At 42.0% G+C, this 19194-nt stretch overlaps 1 protein-coding gene across 3 annotated transcripts in view; it reads left to right on the top strand.

The window, feature by feature from the left end:
* LOC140714318 (contactin-associated protein-like 5) overlaps positions 1–19194 on the top strand; it is a 1338796-nt gene that overhangs the window by 189747 nt on the left and 1129855 nt on the right. For all 3 annotated transcript variants that reach the window (XM_073025479.1, XM_073025472.1, XM_073025488.1), the window contains exon 2: positions 16905–17015. In XM_073025479.1, coding sequence (XP_072881580.1) covers positions 16905–17015 — 111 coding nt within the window. The remainder of the gene's footprint in view (positions 1–16904; positions 17016–19194) is intronic.

Here is a 19194-nt window from a genome sequence, read left to right as displayed (position 1 = left end):
CAACAACAACAACAATGTCAGTAAGACCAACCAATTGATTGTGGACTTCAGGAACGCAGAGAACGCAGGCCAGTCCTCATCGAGGGATCAGCCCTTTGAAGTTGCTGGCTGTCCACATTTCTGAAGATCCATCCTGAGCCCAACAATCCTGATGCGATTACGAAGAAGGCATGCCTTCTATATTTCATTAGGAGTGTATGGAGATTTGGTGCATCACCAAAGACTCTGGAAAATTTCTACTTATCTTCATGGATAACACTCTAGCCGGTTGCATCACCATCTGGTATAGAGGGGCCACTGCACACAGGATCAAAAAAAAAACTGCAAAGGGTCATAAACTCAGCCAGCTCCAGCATGAGCACTAGCCACCCCACCATCAATGACATCTTCAAACGACAATGCCTCAAAAAGGCAGCATCCATCGCTAAGGATCCCAACCACCCAGAACATGCCCATTTCCCATTGCTACTGTCAGAGAGGAGGTGCAGAAGCCTGAAGACATACTGGATGTTTTAGGAACAGCTTCTTCCCCTCTGCTTCTGAATGAACACCACCTCACTATTTCTTTTGTATTCTTTTTGCCCAACTTATTTTATATTTTTTATGATTGTAATTGATAGTATATTTTTATATATTGCACTGTATTGCTGCCAGAAAACAGCATATTTCATGGCACCTCAGTAATAATAAACCTGGTTCTTATTCTGATTTATGATAAAGTATTTCAAACTCCACAAGAGCACACTGACACATATTGAAGAGGATGTGAATGGCACTATACAAATGTTTCTTCCCACTTTTCAGCCCTGATGAAGGGTCTCAGCCTGAAACGTCAGCTCTTTACTCCTCTCCAAACATGTTGCCTGACCTGTTGAGTTCTTCCAGCATTTTATGTGTGTTTCCAGAACTTGCAGAATCAGTTGTGCTGAACAAATACAAGTCATTCTTCATTTTAATCTGTACTTGTAACAGATCTTTCTTCCAGGTGCCAGAATCTATAGTCATCTTTAGGGCAGACGAGAACTAATTCCCTTTGTTCCCACTCAGGTTTTCCCGCACCATTTATTAGTCTTGTCCATTGTAACTTTGTGAGCTTCTTTTGGTGAATGTTCATTCCCCTTGTGTTCCAGCCTGTTGCCAAAGCTAATAGATTCATATACTCGTCTGTCTGCTTAGTTGTTCCTGCAAAGTGGCACTCCACTCTCGTCCTGTCTTCATTTAAATCACTTTATTTTGTTCTTTCACCAATGTATCATATTTCATACTCTCTGGTGGTTTCTTGATGTAATTCCACCATCAAGGCCCTAGGCTAAACTGGGAAATGTTTTCATTAGCTTTTAAGGTTCACCTGCCTCATGGAACCTCCTGAAACTGCTATTTTTAAAAAATAACCAAAATTAACTTTATTCATAATTTTAAAAAAATTGAGTGTTTGGTGGCTCGGGGCCTGTACTCTCACTGGCATTTATAAGAATGAGGGGAGGATCTCACTGAAATCTATTGAACACTAAAAGGCCTAGATAGAATGGACGAGGAGAGGATGGTTCCAATAGTGGGGGGGGGGGGGTGGAGGGTTGGGGTCTAGGACTAGCTGACACAAGCACAGAATACAAAACACAGGTGAGGAGAATTTCTTCAGCCAGAGGTGGGTGAATCTGTGGAATTCATTGCTACAGATGGCTGTGGAGGGTTTGAAGTTGTTTGATATATTTAAAGTGATTAGCAAGGGTGTCAAAGGTTATGGGGAGAAATCAGGAGAATGCAGTTGAGAAGGATAATAATCAGCCATGGTGGAATGGTGGAGCAGATTTGATGGGCTGACTGGCACGATTCTACTCCATTTTCTTATATTTACAAGAATAAATCATGCAGCGCCTTTTCATTGTTCCATTCATAGATAATATGTTTAGTGTTAACTTACATTTTTTAAACCCAACGTTCATGTGCCCCCCCGGAGTGGTACACTACTATGATAATTGAGGGGCTTCCTTAGCCAGCCTGACCCCTCCCTGCCCAATAGCAGAAGCACCTGAACCGTGGTCCTGCCTCACCGAGACATTGGTGTGGGTTGCACCAAGCTTCAGTGAAACCCTCTGAACCTACTCCTGCAGCCTAAAATGTGCCAGTCAGTATCATTCCCCTATGGACATCTCCATGTGCTGTCAAACCAATAGGTTTCGGACACACCAAACAGTGAGTTGATAATCTGCCAGAAGTACTTCATGTCCATCATGTGTCCCTGGGAACAGCCCACAGAATAGAGGACTCTCTGTCACACAGCTGCTCAGCATAAACTGTGATGCTGGCCCTTGCATCTCTCTGCACAACCTCTTTGCAAACACAAAGCTAAAAATAGCAGGAATACAAAGCAGTTTATACTCCTGGTGGAAGGTAACCCAGAACTGGATGTGTGAGCCAGCTCAGAGTCCTGGAAACAAGACTGCAGGTAAATTGGTTTATTTTTGCCAAGGCACAGTAGAAAACAATTTAGCATGCCATCTATACAGATCATTTCATTGCATCAGAATGAGGTAGCACAAAGATTTTAAAAAACTGCAGAATATAATGTTACAGTTATAGAGAAAGTGCAGTGCAGGCAGGCATCAAGGTGCAGGGCCACAAGGTAAATCATAAGGTCAGGAGTCCCACCACCCAGGCCATGCTCTCTTCTCGCTGCAGGTACAATAGTCTTGGGTCCTACACCACCGGGTTCAGGAACAGTTATTACCCTTTAACCACCAAGTTACTGAACCAATTTACTCATTTTCAAGGACTCTACATCTCATGTTCTCAGCATTATTTATTTATCCGTCTGTTATTAATTGTTTTTTTCGTAGTGTGCCTTCTTTTGCACATTGACTGTGCACCAGTCTCTGTGTGAGAGTTGGATTTCTGTTGGATTTCTTTGTATCTACTGTGAATGCCTGCAAGAAAATGAATCCCAGGGTTGTTTATGGTAATGTAAGCATACCTTGATAATAAATTTACCTTGAACTTTGAAGGGGAGGGAGTATTCAACAATCTTATTACAGCAGTATAGAAATTGTCCTTAAGCTTAGTAGTATATGTTTTCAGGGTTTTGTATCTTCTGCTTGATGGAAGGGAGAGGAAGAGAGAATGTCCAGGGAGGGTGGGATTATTCTGTCTGCTTTACTGAAGAAATGAGAAATATAGACTGAGTATTGAGGGGAGGCTGATTTCTGTGATGTTTTGAGCTGTGTCCACAACTCTCTGCAGACCCATGCGATCTTGGGCAGGGCAGTTGCCACACTATCTAAACAAGAGCCCTAGTGTATCAATAAAAATTGATGATTTTCAAAGGGGCCATGCACATTTTTTGAGCTTCCTGAGGAAGTAGAGATGCTGGTAGCTTCAGTCCAGAGAGGCGAGAGGTAATGGACATGAGAATAACAGGCAAGACAGGCGAACATACAGCACACTAAGTATAAGCAAGAGAAGAAACTTGGAGTGCCACATATCATTAGATAGCTGGTTAAGAAGGCACACAGAACACTTGCGACATTCAGTTCAGGCTTTCCATTGGTTTGGATCGACTGCGGATGTTGTGTCCTATCAAGCCAGGGCAGTATGATATGGAGAGCAAGCTGTTGCCCATGCAACAGGCTTCCCTTCTCTGTGCAGCTGATGAATTCACAGGAACGGCAGAGATCAATACAGTTTGGCACCAGTCAGCCTTGAAATTAGTCAGCCTTGTTCTAATGCCGTGGTACATCTTGCCTGATGGTGGGGGGGGGGGGCGGTCAAAGAGATTGTTGGATGGATGGGAGGCATTCTTGACAGTGCTAAGGGCCCATACGTACGCAGTGCTCCAAATAAATACCTCCAATAGGTGGAAGCGAGACCACGATGAAGCTCTCAATCCTTTGTAGGGTATAAAATCACAGAATACTGCAGCACAGAATAAGGCAATTCATCTCATCTAGTCCATGCCAACCTGATTTTCTGCCTAGTCTCATCTATCTGCATCTAGACCATATCCTTCCAAACATCTCTCATCCATGTATCTATGCAAACTTCTCTTAAAATTTACAGTTGAACCCACATTTACAATTTCTACTGGAAGCTTGTTCCACACTCACAGTGCCCTCCAAGTGAAGATGTTTCCCCACAGATTTTACTTAAATATTACACTTTTCACTAGACCTCTAATTCTAGCCTCACTTAGTCTGCATTCACTCACATTATCCATAATCCTCATAAGTTTGCATACCTCTATTCTCCTGTCCTCCAGGAAATAAAGTCCTAATCTATTCAGCCTTTCCCTATAACCTAGGTCCTTAAGTCCCAGCAACGTCCTCATAGAATTTCTCTGCACTCTTTCAAGATTAGTGACATCTTTCCAGTAGTTTGTGACCAGACTGCAAGCAATATTCCAAATCAAGCCTCAACGACATTTTATACAACTTCAACATAACATCCCACCACCTGTATTCAATAATCTGACTTATGAAGGCCAATGTGCCAAAAGCTCTCCTTTGGATCCTATCTACCTGTGACACCACTTTTAAAGGAATTATGGATCAATATTCCCAAAGTCCTCTGCTCTACTTTTTAGGTGTTTCTAGGATTTGCTCATAATCTTTCTAACCTTGCCTTCTGTGTACTTCCTGTAGGGAGGGAACCAGAACAGCACACAATACTCTATATTTGGCACCACTAATGACTTGTACAACTTCAACATAACATCCCAATTCCTGAACTCAGTGCAATGATTTATGAAGACCAATGTGCTATAAGCTATTTATATGACCCTGTGCTAATGTATACATTGGGAAAGTTGGTCTCTTCCTGTGCTATAAATTTTTTTGTTTGTGGACTGATGCATGTTTAAACAAGATGCCTGCTTACATTGGAGTGAAAGATAGTGTCATACGGTACAGAAATAGTGTCCTCGGTCCATCTGGTTTATGCCTGCAAAGATGCCCATCCATACAAGACCCACTTGCTCACGTTCTGCGCATATACCTCTACCATGGTGCACAGCCTTTATTGTGCTAAGGACTATTACCATTATGCAAGAAGCTGGTGGATCCCAGATTGGGATCCCTGCAACCTTTTCTTTCTATGTACTGCACCTGTCCGCATGGCTTTCAAAAATTATTACTGTACAGGTCTCAACCTCTTCTTCTGGCAGCTTATACCATGTACATACGACCATGCATGTAAAAAACAAAAGTTGCCCCTCAACTTCCTAGAATATCTTTCCCCCTCTAGCTCTAAACTAGGATGGAGTGATAGAGTGAAGAGCCGGTACCTCTTCTCCAGGGTGGCAATTTCAAAAACTAGAGGACTTACTTTTAAGATCTGCAGAGGTAAGTTTACATAGACAGTGATAAGTGCCTCAAACACATTGCTGAAGATGGTGGCAGAGGCTAATATAATAGGAGCATTTAACAGACTCCTAGATAGGCATGTTGATGTAAGAAATGTGGAGGGTTATGGGCTGTGTAGGGTTGGATCGCTCAAGAAGTAGGTTAAAAAGTCTACACAATGTTGTGGGGTGAAGGGCCCTTACTGTGCTATAGTGTTCTACTTTTTGTGTTCTATGTTCTTAAATCTAAACACACATTCAAGCTTTTTACACCACTCATCATTATAAACATATTGTAATTTATAGTTTTATTATTATGTATTGCAATGATTCTGATTCTGATGTACTGCTGCTGCAAAACAACAAATTTCATGACACATGCTAGTGATATTAATGTGATTCTGATTATGATACAAATCTATACAATCACCTCTCAGTCTCCTACGCTCTTAAAAAGCCCTAGGCTTCCCAACCACTCCTTATAATTCAGTCCCTCAAGTACATGTCCTAGTCTCTAAACTAGACCTTTCTAGGTTTTCTTTTTTTTTGAACACTTGGCAAACCTCATGGCGCTAAACTCTGGCCCCTCACTCAAGCGAAAAATGCCACAGAATGTCATCAACTCACAGATTTTACAGCCGGGATGAACAAATGGGCAGTTTCAAAGGCTCAGCCCTTACAAAAGGACTTGGACAATTTAAGCCCTCTCCCACACATAGTGTGCTTGCTGTCTAGAATAGCTAGTGTGGGTGTGATTTTGGGCTGCAATTGACTGCTTCTTACTGTATAATTGTGCAAATGTCAAGTGAGCATTCTTCTTTGCGTGCAAACTACCAGGTTTTGCATTAGACTGCAGGATTTCTTTTTGTTTGCTATTTGCTCGTTAAAAATATCTGCAAAAACCTGTGTGATTTCTGTAAGCAGCTGGGTCATATTTGAGAGAAATTTCTCCTCATTAAAATTGTGGTTGAGTCTATATGCTATGTCATTGACCGGGGGAAGTGTAAGTCACAAACCAGTTTTAATTGAACACAGGAGTGTGAAGGTAAGTACAGTGGATGTTGGATGTTCTTGGCTGCTTTCACACAAGCAGCGTCACTGGTTGGTACAGAAACTGCACTGCAGCAAACAGGAAGTCTCTACAATGGGTAGTCAAAATGGCCCAACACATCACCTGCACCAATCTACCCACCATTAAGGACATATGTACAGAAAGATGCCAGAAAAGGGCTGGTGATATGGTGAATGATTCCACACACCTGGTTCATGGGCTGTTTGTCCCACTCCCATTATGGAGGAGGCTACGTAGCATCTATGCCAGGATCACCAGACTCAGTTACTTCCCCCAGACAGTAAATAAGACTGATCAAAGCCTCCACCTATTAATACCACCACTACTTTATAAGATCATAGGACCATTAGGCATAGGAGCAGAATTAGGTCACTCAGACCATCGAGTCTGTGATGCCATTGCATCATGTCTGATTCCTCTCAACCCCATTCTCCTGCCTATTCCCCATAACTTTTGTTGCCCTGATGAACAAAGAAACTATCAAATTCTGCTTTAAATGTACTCAATGATCTGGTCTCCACATCCATCCATAGCAATAAATTCCACACATTCACCTCCGTCTGTCTAAAAGGAGGATAAATGTGTGGCTGAGGGAATGAAGCAGGGGGCAGGGATTCAGATTTCTGGATCATTGGGACGTCTTTTGGGGCAGGTGTGACCTGTACAAAAAGGACAGGTTGCACTTGAATCCCAGGGGACCAATATCCTGGTGGGCAGGTTTGATAGAGGAGAGTTGTTGGGGAGGGTTCAAACTAGCTTGGCAGGGGGATGGAATCACAATGTGAGTGCAGGGATTAAGGTAGAAGGACAAAGGCATGATGCAAAGAGTTCTGAATTGATGAGGAAGGACAGGTAGGGGACAGAACATAATTGTAGCCAGTTAAAGTGGTTAAAATATGTCTCTTTCAATGCTAGGAGTACTAGGTACAAGGAGGATGAACTTAAAGCATGGATTAGTACGTGGAACTACGATGTTGTGGCCGTTACTGAAACTTGGTTGGAGGGCAGGATTGGATGATGCAGGTCCTGGGGTTCAGGTGTTTTAAAAGGAATAGAATGGGAGGTAGAAAAGGGGGGGGAGTGGCATTGCTGTCAGGGATAGTATCACAGCTATAGAAAGGGAGGACGCTGCAGAAGGAGTGTCCACGGAATTGGTCTGGGTGGAAGTCAGAAATAGGAAGGGATCAATCACTGTGCTGGGAGTAGTCTATAGGCCCCCAACTAGCCCTCGGGACACCGAGGAGCAGATAAGCAGGCAGATTTTAGAATGGTGCAGGAAATACAGGGTGGTAGATATGGGTGATTTCAACTTCCCTCATATTGACTGGCACCTCCTGAGTGCAAGGGGGATAGATGGGGCTGAATTTGTCAGGTGTGTTCAAGAAGGATTCCTGACACAGTATATGGACCGGCCGACAAGAGGAGAGGCTATACTGGATCTAGTTCTGGGTAATGAACCTGGTCAGGTGACAGACCTCTTGGTGGGGGAGCATTTTGGTGAGAGTGACCACAACTCCCTTAGCTTCAGCATAGCTATAGAAAGGGATAAAATCAGACAAAATGGTAAAGTGCTTAACTGGGAAAAGGCTAACTTTGAAGGGATGAGGCAGGAACTAGCGAGAGTAAATTGGAAACAGATGTTCAAAGGGGAAAGCACAGAAGTAATGTGGGAGAAGTTTAGAGACCACTTGAGCTGGGTTCAGGATAGTTTGTCCCACTGAGGCAAGGAAAAAATGGTAGGAAAAGGGAACCATGGCTGACGAAACATGTGAGGCAACTCGTCAAGAGGAAGAAGGAAGCATATGTTAGATATAAGAAGCAAGAAATAGGAGGGGCTCATGAGAAATATGGGGTAGCCAGGAAGGAGCTAAAGAAAGAACTTAGGAGAGCTCGAAGGGGACATGAGAAGGCCTTGGCATGTAGGATTAAGGAGAACCCCAAGGCGTTCTATGTGTATGTAAAGAATAGGAGGATGACAAGAATGAAGGTGGGACCACTAAAGGATAAAGAGGGCAACATGTGCCTGGAGGCAGAGGAGGTTAAGGAGGTCCTAAATGAATACTTTGCTTCAGTATTCACAAGTAAAAAGGATCTTGATCAGGATGAGGTCGAATTTGAGTGGGCCTGTGTGCTGGACAATATGGAGATTAAGGAAGAAGAAGTGCTGGATCTTCTTAAAAACATTAAGATTGATAAATCCCCAGGGTCGGATATGATACACTCCAGGTTATTATGGGAATTAAGAGAAGAGATCACAGAAGCATTAGCTATGATCTTTGAAACCTCTTTGGCTACAGGGGAAGTGCCGGAGGACTGGAGAATGGCAAATGTAGTTCCCTTGTTTCAAAAAGGTAATAGGGAGAAACCTGGGAACTATAGACCGGTGGGTCTTACGTCAGTGGTCTGCAAACTATTGGAAAGGATTCGTAAGGATAGGATCTATGTTGGAGAAGTACAGTCTACTCATGGATAGTCAACATGGCTTTGTGAAGGGAAGATCGTGCCTCACGAGCCTGATTGAGTTTTTTGAAGAGGTAACAAAAGAAATTGTTGAGGGTAAGGCAGTGGATGTGGTCTACATGGACTTTAGCAAAGTACTTGACAAGGTCCTTCATGACAGACTCATCCAGAAAGTCATGAGGCATGGAATAAGTGGAACCTTGGCTGTTTGGATAAAAAATTGGCTTAAGAGAAGAAAGCAGAGGGTAGTTGTGGAAGGAAAGTATTCTGCCTGGAGGTCAGTGACTAGTGGAGTGCCGCAGGGATCTGTCCTGGGACCCCTGCTATTTGTGATTTTTATAAATGACTTGGATGTAGAGGTGGAAGGATGGGTGAGTAAGTTTGCGGATGACACAAAGATTGGAGGAGTTGTGGATGGAGCTGTAGGTTGTCGAAGGTTACAAGAGGATATAGACAGGCTGCAGAGTTGGGCAGAAAAATGGCAGATGGAGTTCAATCCGGACAAGTGTGAGGTGATGCATTTTGGAAGGACAAACCAGAAGACTGAGTACAGGATTAATGGTCAGTTACTTAAGAGTGTGGATGAACAAAGGGACCTTGGGGTTCAAATCCATACATCCCTCAAGGTCGCTGCACAAGTTGATAGAGTAGATAAGAAGGCCTATGGGATGCTAGGCTTCATTAATAGGGGGATTGAGTTCAAGAGTAGAGAGGTCATGTTGCAACTCTACAAATCTCTGGTGAGACCGCACTTAGAGTATTGTGTTCAATTCTGGTCACCTCATTATAGGAAGAATGTGGAAGCTATGGAGAGGGTGCAGAGGAGATTTGCCAGGATGTTGCCTGGTTTGGAGAAGAAGTCATATGAAGCAAGGTTAGCAGAGCTGGGACTTTTCTCTTTGGAGCGTAGAAGAATGAGAGGGGACTTGATCGAGGTCTACAAGATTATGAAAGGCATAGATAGGGTGGATAGTCTGTACCTGTTTCCCAGGACACCAATAGCAAACACCAGAGGGCATATGTACAAAATTAAGAGAGGGCAGTTCAGGGGAGACATCAGGGGTAAGTTTTTTACACAAAGAGTTGTGAGTGCCTGGAATGACTTGCCAGGGATGGTGGTGGAGACTAAAACATTAGGTGTATTTAAGAACCTCTTGGACAGGCACATGGATGAAAGAAAAATGGAGGGTTATGCGGTAGTGTGGGTTTAGTACTTTTTTAAAGGATTATATAGGTCAGCACAACATAGAGGACTGAACGGCCTGTACTGTGCTGTAGTGTTCTATGGTTCTATGTTATATGGTTCTAAAGAAATTCCTTCTCATCTCTGTTCCAAATGGACATCCATCTATTTTGAGACTGTACCCTCTGGTCATAGACTTACCCACTATAGAAAACATCCTCTCCACATCCACTCTACCTAGGCCTTGGAATATTTGATGGGTTTCAATAAATCCACCCCCCCCCCCCCCATTCTTCTAAATTTCAGTGTCATCAAGTGTACTTCATACATTTCATTCCAGGAATAATTCTGGACTCTCTCTAATGCAAGGACATCTTTTCTTAGAAACTGTTCATAATACTCCAAGTGTTGGCTGGCCAATGCCTTACAAGCCCCAGCATCCCATCTTTGCTTTTCTATTCTAGTCCTCGAGAAATGAATGTGAACATCGCATTTGCTTTCCTCACCACTGACTCAACCTGTAAGTTAACCTTTAGGGAATCCTGCACAAGGACTCTCAAGACCCTTTGCACCTCTGAATTTTGAATTTTCTCCCTGATAGAAAATAGTCTGTATCTTTATTCCTTCTACCAAAGTGCATAACTATACCACTTCCCTAAAAACATACTCCATTGCCACTTTGAACGATCTCCCAGTCTGTCCAAGTCCTTCTGTAGACTCCCTGCTTCCTCAACACTACCTGCCCTTCCATCTATCATTGAATTTTCTGAGAACTTCTCCACAAAAGCCATCAATTCTGTCATCCAAATCAGTGACATGTCCTGATTGGTCCCAAACCCTATCCCTGAGGAACACCACTAGACAATAGTGAACAACCAGAATAGGCCCCCTTTACTCTGGCTCTTTGCCACTTGCTAGCCAACTAATCTTCTATCCATGTTAGTAGCTTTTCCATCATACCATGGGCTCTTACCTTATTAAGCAGCCACATGTGCAGCACCTTGTCAAAGGCCTTCTGAAAATCCAAGTAAACAACATCCACTGACTCTGCTTCATCTATCCTGCTTGTTATTTCCTCAAAGAATTCCAACAGACTTGTCAGACAAGATTTCCCCTTCAGGAAACCATGCTGACTTTGTCCTACTTTATCACGTGCATCCAAGTACCCCAAAACCTCAGCCTTAATAATGGACTCCACCATCTTCCCAACCACTGAAGTTAGGCTAACTGGCTTAGAGTTTCCTTTCTTTTGCACCCATCCCTTGTTAAAGTGTGGAGTGACAGCTGCAATTTTTCAGTCCTCCAGAACATTTCAGAAACCAGTGATTCTTGAAAGATCATTATTAATACCTGCACAATATCTTCATCTACCTCCTTTAGAATGCTGGGTATAGTCCATTTGGTCCAGGTGACTTGTCTAACTTCAGACCTTTCAGCTTCTCAACAACTTTCTTCTTATTATTAGCAACTGCATTCACTTCTGCCCCCTGACACTCTCAAATTTCTGATATACTGTTAGTGTCTTCCACAGTGAAGACTGACACATAATACTTGTTAAGATTGACTGCTTCTTCTTTGTCCCTCATTACTACCTCTGCAGCATCATTTTCTGGTGGACCATTATCCACGCACACCTCTCTTTTACTCTTTGTATACTGGAAAAAAGATTTTGGTATCCTCTTTATTGGCTAGTTTACCTCCATATTTCATCTTTTCTGTCCTTATGGTTATTTTAATTGCCTTCTGATGGCTTTTAAACATTTCCAAATGCTCGAACATCCCACAAATTTTTGCTATATTTATGATCTCTATTTTGCTTATATGTTGAATTTGACTTCCCTTGTCAGTCATGGTTGCCTCATCCTCCCTTTAGAATACTTCTTCATCTATCTTGTGCCTTCCGAATTCCACCCAGAAACTCCAGCCATTGCTCTTCTGCTATCATAATTGCTCATGATCTTTTCCCATCAACTCTCATGCCTCTGTAATTCCCTTTACTCTACTGTAATACTGAAACATCTGACTATCTTCTCCCTCTCAAGTTGCGGGGTGAATTCTGTCTCAGAATTCTAAGGGTTCCTTTACCTTAAGCTCCCTATTGAAATCTGGTTCATTGTACGACAACCAAATCAGAATTGTCTTTCCGCTGGTGGACTCAACCACAAGCTGTTGTACAATGCTATTTTGTAGGTATCCTATAAATTCCCTCCCTTGGGATTTAGTAGCTACTTGACATCTACCTGCATATTGAAATGCCCATCATTATCATAACATAGCCCCTATTACATGCCTTTTCTATCTCCTGTTGAAATTTATATTCCACATCCTGGCTATGTTCAAGGGCTTATATATAACTCCCATCAGAATCTTTTTAGCCTTGCAGTTTCTTATCTCTACACACAAGGGTTCTACATCTTCAGATCCAATGTCACCTCTTTCTAAGGATATGATTTTACTTTTTACCAACAGAGCCACCCACCCTCTCTGCCTACTTGCCTGTTCAATAGGTTTCAATAGATACATTTAATGTCGGAGAAATTTATACAATATACATCCCCAAATTCTTTTTCTTCACAAACATCGACGAAAACAGAGGAGTTCCCCAAAGAATGAATGACAGTAAATGTTAGAACCCCAGACCTCCCCCCCCCCCAGCTCCCCCTCCCACACACAAGCAGTAGCAAGGCAATGGCCCCCACTGAGCACTTAAACGTGCAGCGAAAGACACTGACGCAGTACCCAAAGACTACTCGTTCACCTGGTATTCTCACCCTAAGAAGGGAAAAAGAGATCTCCCTGTTTCACAGAGAGAGGGGAGACATAACAAAATAAGATGTATCCTAGGGTGTTAACTCCCAACTATAAACTTTCAGCCCACAATGTTATACCTGCCAATATCTAACTGAGCTACAACATCACCAACCTTATTCCTTATACTGTGTGCATTAAATTATAACACCTTCGGTCCTGTATTCATCACCTTTTTAAAATTTAGCCCCATGTAACACTTCAACTCATCCCAGTGACTGCAATTTTGCCCCACTATCTGCCTGTTCTTCCTCACAGTCTCTCTACACACTGCATCAACTTTTATAGTAACTGCCCTATCCTGAGTCCTGTCATACCAACTTCCATACTCCTGCCAAATTACTTTAGACCCTGACCAACAGATCTAGCAGACCTGCTAGATATTGATATCTCGGATATTGACCACAAGGATATTGATTCCCCTTCAAGTTCTGGTGTAACCCAAAAGAGATACCAGTGAGCACTTTGACAAAAAAGTCTTTATTCTGTTGATCAGTGTCAAAAAAGACAAATTAAATCCACTGTGATTCAATGTCATATAACAATAAAACATGAAAACTTCCAAGGGGAGTAAGTACTTTTTGTAATCACTGTATGTTCTACTCAGAGTCATCATAGCAAGGAGTAATTCTACATCCTGTCAGGAGGTTTTGGTTCAAGGTAAAACAATAACAGAATGCAGAATAAAGTGTTAGAGTTTGTTTAAAGTCTTACAGGGAATGTTAAGTGCAGGTAGACAATAAGGTGCAAGGTCATAACAAGGGAAGCTGGCTGGTGGCATAGTGGCATCAGCGCTGGACTTTGGAGCGAAGGCTCCGGAGTTCAAATCCAGCCAGCTCTCTTGCATGCTTTCCATCTGTGCTGGGTCGAGCTGGCAACTCAGCCTCGTAAAAAAACGCTAAAACGTAAAAATGCTAAAAAAACGCCATCACGACAGTGTCCTGATGACTCCACTCGGCGTTAAGGGCTTTCTTCTTCTTCTTCTTCTTCTTCTTCTTCTTCTTCTTCTTCTTCTTCTTCTTCTTCTTCTTCTTCTTCTTCTTCTTCTTCTTCATAACAAGGAAAGCTGAGATGTCAAGAAGCCATTGCATCGTACTAGAGAACTGTTGACCTTTCTTAGATAGAAGCTGTCTAACTTCCTTGGTCATAATGTCAAGGTGGTTGGACCAGAACAATCTATTGATGATGTTCTCTCCTAGGGACATGAAGCTTAGCAATCTTCCAGACATACAGAGACACATTGATATAAAAGCACTTCTGCATTAATGAAGACACAAGACAGTTTAAATGTTGGAATTTGGAGCAACAATCGGCATTTTAGATTGAGACCCTTCATCAGTATTATCAGGAAAGATTGAGCAATCTGGGGCTATTCTGTATGCAGTGAAAAAGGATAAGAGGCGTCTTGATAGAGGTGTACAAGGTTGGAAGAGGCATAGATAGTGTAGATAGTCCATGATGGCAGTAGCTAATACCAGAAATCCTTTTAAAGTGCGTGAAGGAAAGTTTAGGGGAGATATCGGAGCGTCCGGATTTTTACACAGTGTGGTAGGTGCCTGGCATGCACTGCCTGGGCTTGTGTTGGGAGACTGATAAATTACGGACATTTAAGAGACTCTTAGATAAGCACATTGATGAAAGACAAAGGCTATGTAGGAGGGAAGAGTTAAATTGATCATGGTGTAGATTAAAAGGTCGACATAACATTGTGGGTCAAAGGGCTGAGCTGTACTGAGCTGTACTGTTCTATATTTTATGTTCTACTTATATTCATTACAGATAACCCAAACTTTTAACTGCCTTCTCACATTTTGTCTTTTGCTTCATTTGCAGTAATTTGCTTTGGGATATTCTGTGCAGGCAATGTAATTGTAAACCTTATTCTACTCATGTGACTGGATGAATATAACCACTATGCTCAGATATCAGTGAAAGCATTGTATTTCGATTGCACTTTTGGCAGAGTATAAACTCTCAGAGTGCTTAACGGAAATTCTATCAAACAAAATTTAATTGCAAACCATGTGAAGAGAGAAATATGTTTTACAGAGCATCTTAAAGAGGGAAAGGCAAGAAGTGTTCACAGAATTAGGGAAGGAATTTAAGAGGGGATTAAAATTGTAGAGTGGCAAATGTCCAAAGGTGAAGAATATGCTCACATGTTAGAGCCTTTGATCTTTGTGCATTCTCCAGCCACAGACAAGTTCCTGGAGGATGGCGATTAGTTAATATTATTCTGTTATTTGAGACAGGAAAGAAGGATAATACTGGAAGTTATAGGGAACAAACCCTTGAAAGGTTGGGAAGCTATTGTGGAGTATTCTTAAGGGCAGGACGTGTGATCATTTAGAAAGCGATGACCTAATTAGGGCCAAACAATGAAATTTTGACTGAAGCAAGTCATAACTTACTAACTTGATTGGGCTTTTTGATGGGGTGACGAAGATGAGTGATGAAGCTAAATTGATGTGGATGTGGCCTTCATGGATTTTAGTAAGGAGTTTGCCAAGGTTGATCGTGGTAGGCCTGAATAGATGATTAAGATGCATAGGATCCACAGTGACTTGCGCATTTGGATTCAGAATTGGCTTTACAGAGGGTAGTGATCAGTCAGACCTGTTCTGGCTGGAGGTCCATGACTGGTGGTGTTCCACGTGGTTCTGCACTGTGACCTCTGCTTTTTGTAATGTATAAACGTAGGATGGTGGGTTGGTAAATTTGAATATTGATGATACGAAGACTGGTGATGTAGAGTGCCAAAGGATACAGGACAATACAAATCAGTTCCAGACATGGCCAACAAATTTAAATCAGCCAAATATGAAGTGTTGTGTTTTGAGAGATCACAGATAAATGAACAGTACAGCGGTAATGGCAAGACTCTTATCAGTGCTGATGTGCGGCGGGATCATGAGGTGCAGTCCATAGCTCCTGGAAAGTGGCTACACAGGCTGATAGTGTGGCAAGCAAGGCCAATAGCATACTTGCCACACTGAGCTCAAGAGTCAGGAAATTCTGATGCAGCTCTTTAAAACTTGAGTTAGGCTGCATCCGGAGGATTCCATTGAATTCTGGTTACCCCCTTACAGGAAGGAAGTGGAGGCTTTGAAGAGGTTGCAGAAGAGGTTTACCAGGATGCTGCCTGGATTAGAGGGCTTGTGCTATAAGGAGAGGTTGGACAAACCTGAGTTGTTTTCTCTAATGTGGCAGAGGCTGAGGGGAGATTTGACAGAGGTTTGTAAGATTATGAGAGGCATAGATAGAGTAAAAGACAGTATCTTTCCCCCAACATGGAAATACCTAATAGCATGCATTTAGGGTGAGAAATGTTAAGTTCAAAGGAGATGTGTGGGGCAGGGTTTTACAGAGAGTGGTGGGTGCCTGTAAAATGTTGCTTAGTATAGTGGTGGAAACAAATATGATAGAGGTGCTAAAGAGGCTCTTAGATGGGCACATGAATGTGCAGGGAATGGAGGTAAAATAGAGATAGCACTGGGGCCAAATTGTTCATTCAAATAAGGTTGATCCCTGTGGTGGATCATAAGGAGTAGAGTCAAGACTGTGAAGAGACTTGCAAGTGACACTGAGAATGGTTAGTTGCTCAGGAACTATTATAGCTCTTGAGCTCAGAATCAGAGGTTAGGTGTGACCACAAACTCAGGTGCATGGATGGTGGAAAGTGAAAGGCAGTTTAGTAAAGCACAAGTGTAATTAAGTTCGGACGTAACATGGACAAAGAACATCGGAGATAGAATACTACAGCATTGCTCAGGCCCATTGACCCATGATATTGTATCAACCTTTTAATGTACTGCAAGATCAATCTAACTCTTCCCTCCCACATGTTGAAAGCTTGAACTGGAGATGAATTAGATTATATTACAGATACATAGGTTTATGAGGTACTTATATAGTCTAATATTTTAGTTGGAAGAGAGGTGAAAGTGTTTGTTTGCTTTATAATAATGGCAGCAATAATGCTCTTTGAGATTTCTTAGTTGTACATCAATAAAAAGCGAAACATATGCTTTGTGTTCTCAATCTGACAGATAACTGTGACAGTCAACTGGTGTCGGACTTGCTTCGCTGGGCCTTCAATTCCTCTTCAGAGTTCTCAAGCAGCCACAGCCCCGGCTATGCAAAGCTGAACAGAAGGGACGGTAAGAGACAGATGCCATCTCAACTGATGACATTTCTGATACTTCCTCTGATATCTATCATCCCCTGTGTGCAGGAGCAACCTGAAAGGCCACGTGGACTTGGTGTTCAAAATAACCGGCGATTTGCTAAAACTGGTGCACAGCAGGAGATCAGTCAAAACTGAACGTGAATTTGGTACAGCTTTTGTGTTCTCAGTTGAAGAGATTACACAGAAACTGATTAACACGGCATGGTAGCATAGGAGTTAACATAATCACTTAACAGCATGAGTGATCACTAATAGCGGTTCGATTCTCTTTGCTGTCTGTATGGAGTTTGCACGTTCTCCCCGTGACCACATGAGTTTCCTGCGGGTGCTCTGATTTCCTCCCACAGTCCAAAGACATACATCCATGGTCAGTGAGTTGTCGGCATACTGTATTGGCACAGGAAGTATGGCAACACTAATGGGCTGCCTGTTCAAACTGTGATGGCCATTGACATAAATGGTGCATTTCACTCTATATTTCAATGTACCTGTGCAAATAAAGCAAGTCTAATCTTTAAAAGTCATTGACATTAAAACTGGGCTTTGGTAATGGAATAGTGATTACGGGAAGACTTAATTAAGTAACATACAAGGCACTGATAATTGAATAAAATGATTGTCCACATTTAACCTGGTTAACAGTAAACTGGACTGGGTAGCAATGCAACGCTATTACATTTCGGGGTGTCAGAGGTACTAGTTAAACTCCAACATCGTTTGTAAGAAGTCTGTATGCCCTTCCTATGGAAGGCATGGGTTTTCTCCGCATGCTCTGGTGTTCTCCCACAGTCCAATGACGTACTGGCTTCTAAGTTAAATGGTTATTGTAAATTGTCCTGTGATTAGGCTGGGGTTAAATCAGGGTTTGCTAGGAGGCACAGCTTTAAAGGCCAGAAGGGCCTATCCTGTGCTGGACTGTAGCTCAATAAATAAATAAAAACAATTTTCTGTTACAACAATGGGTTCACGCTATAATGTAACTAATTATCTTCCTGAAACTTGGCTGTCATCGCTGCTGCATTCCATGTCTCTTAAATTTTGTCTGCAATTCCCTGTTACCACGTTAGCACAATCTATGTTGCGATTTACTTGTTATTACCTCTCAATATTCTTTCCCCTACTACAAATGCCTCACCCTTCCTAAGATCAACCTGACTTAGGCATGAATATTGGAATTGTAAATTGGCCAACTAAGCATTAACATTCTGGCCAGAGAGTAATTTCTTTGGGCCATTTCAACCCTATAGCCAAACATTTTTGAAGCCTTTTGACCCTGAGGGAGCTAACACTGTCAGATGATTTACTCAGACACAGATAATACAAATAATGATCAATAGGATATTATTTCAAAGCTCATGAGAGCAAGCAGTTCAGCTCAAAATGTGCTCCAAAATAATGGTTTGTTAGTATTTGTAGTAGACACAAGAGAAGATCAGTCAATTCTGCAAAATTTCAGTAGATTTTCAAAGTATGCTGAAGGCATTTTTGAATCACTGACTCACTGACCAAAACTGCTTTAAGTTTCTTTTACCCCTTAAAACCATGCTTTTACTTTCAACTCCATATTTTAAGTTCTTCTCTTCTTTGTTTCTATTTGATAGAAGAGACAACAAGGGTTTGAAAAGTCATGTAAGGCATGCCTTTAAGGTGAACGCATCTACAAAATGAAGTTCTTTTAAGAATTGGGTCCTTTTCTATTCAATGGTTCTTTGTAATTGTCACAGTGACCTTGAGAACCTAGACTTTTCCACTGGTTTCTGTCTGACATGTTTATCTGTGCTTCATGAAGTAAAACAGCACTGTTAGATGACGTCATTTGATGCAGAAGTTAATTAGCGGAATGACCAAAGGCATTGTAATCTGACAGCATGGAAACAGGTTCTTCCTGTTTACCGTCTGGTCTATACCGACCCAGATGCACCATAAATTTGCCAGAATTTGGCCAATAGCCTTCTAAATCTTTCCAATATATATGTTTGTCCAACTATCTTTTAAAAAGTTGTTATTGTACCTGCTTCAACCACTACCTCTAGCAGCTCATTCAAGATGGATGAGGTTGTATTGGAATTATTGAAGTTTTTATTGTTGGATGATATTTATTGCCAAAGTCAATGGAAACCAAAATTCCACTTGACATTTGCTGAACTGAG

This window comes from Hemitrygon akajei, chromosome 2 (assembly GCF_048418815.1).
Source record: "Hemitrygon akajei chromosome 2, sHemAka1.3, whole genome shotgun sequence".
Lineage (NCBI taxonomy): Eukaryota > Metazoa > Chordata > Chondrichthyes > Myliobatiformes > Dasyatidae > Hemitrygon > Hemitrygon akajei.
The sequence above is the reverse complement of the archived record's forward strand: the minus strand, read 5'-3'. Positions and strand labels throughout refer to the sequence as shown.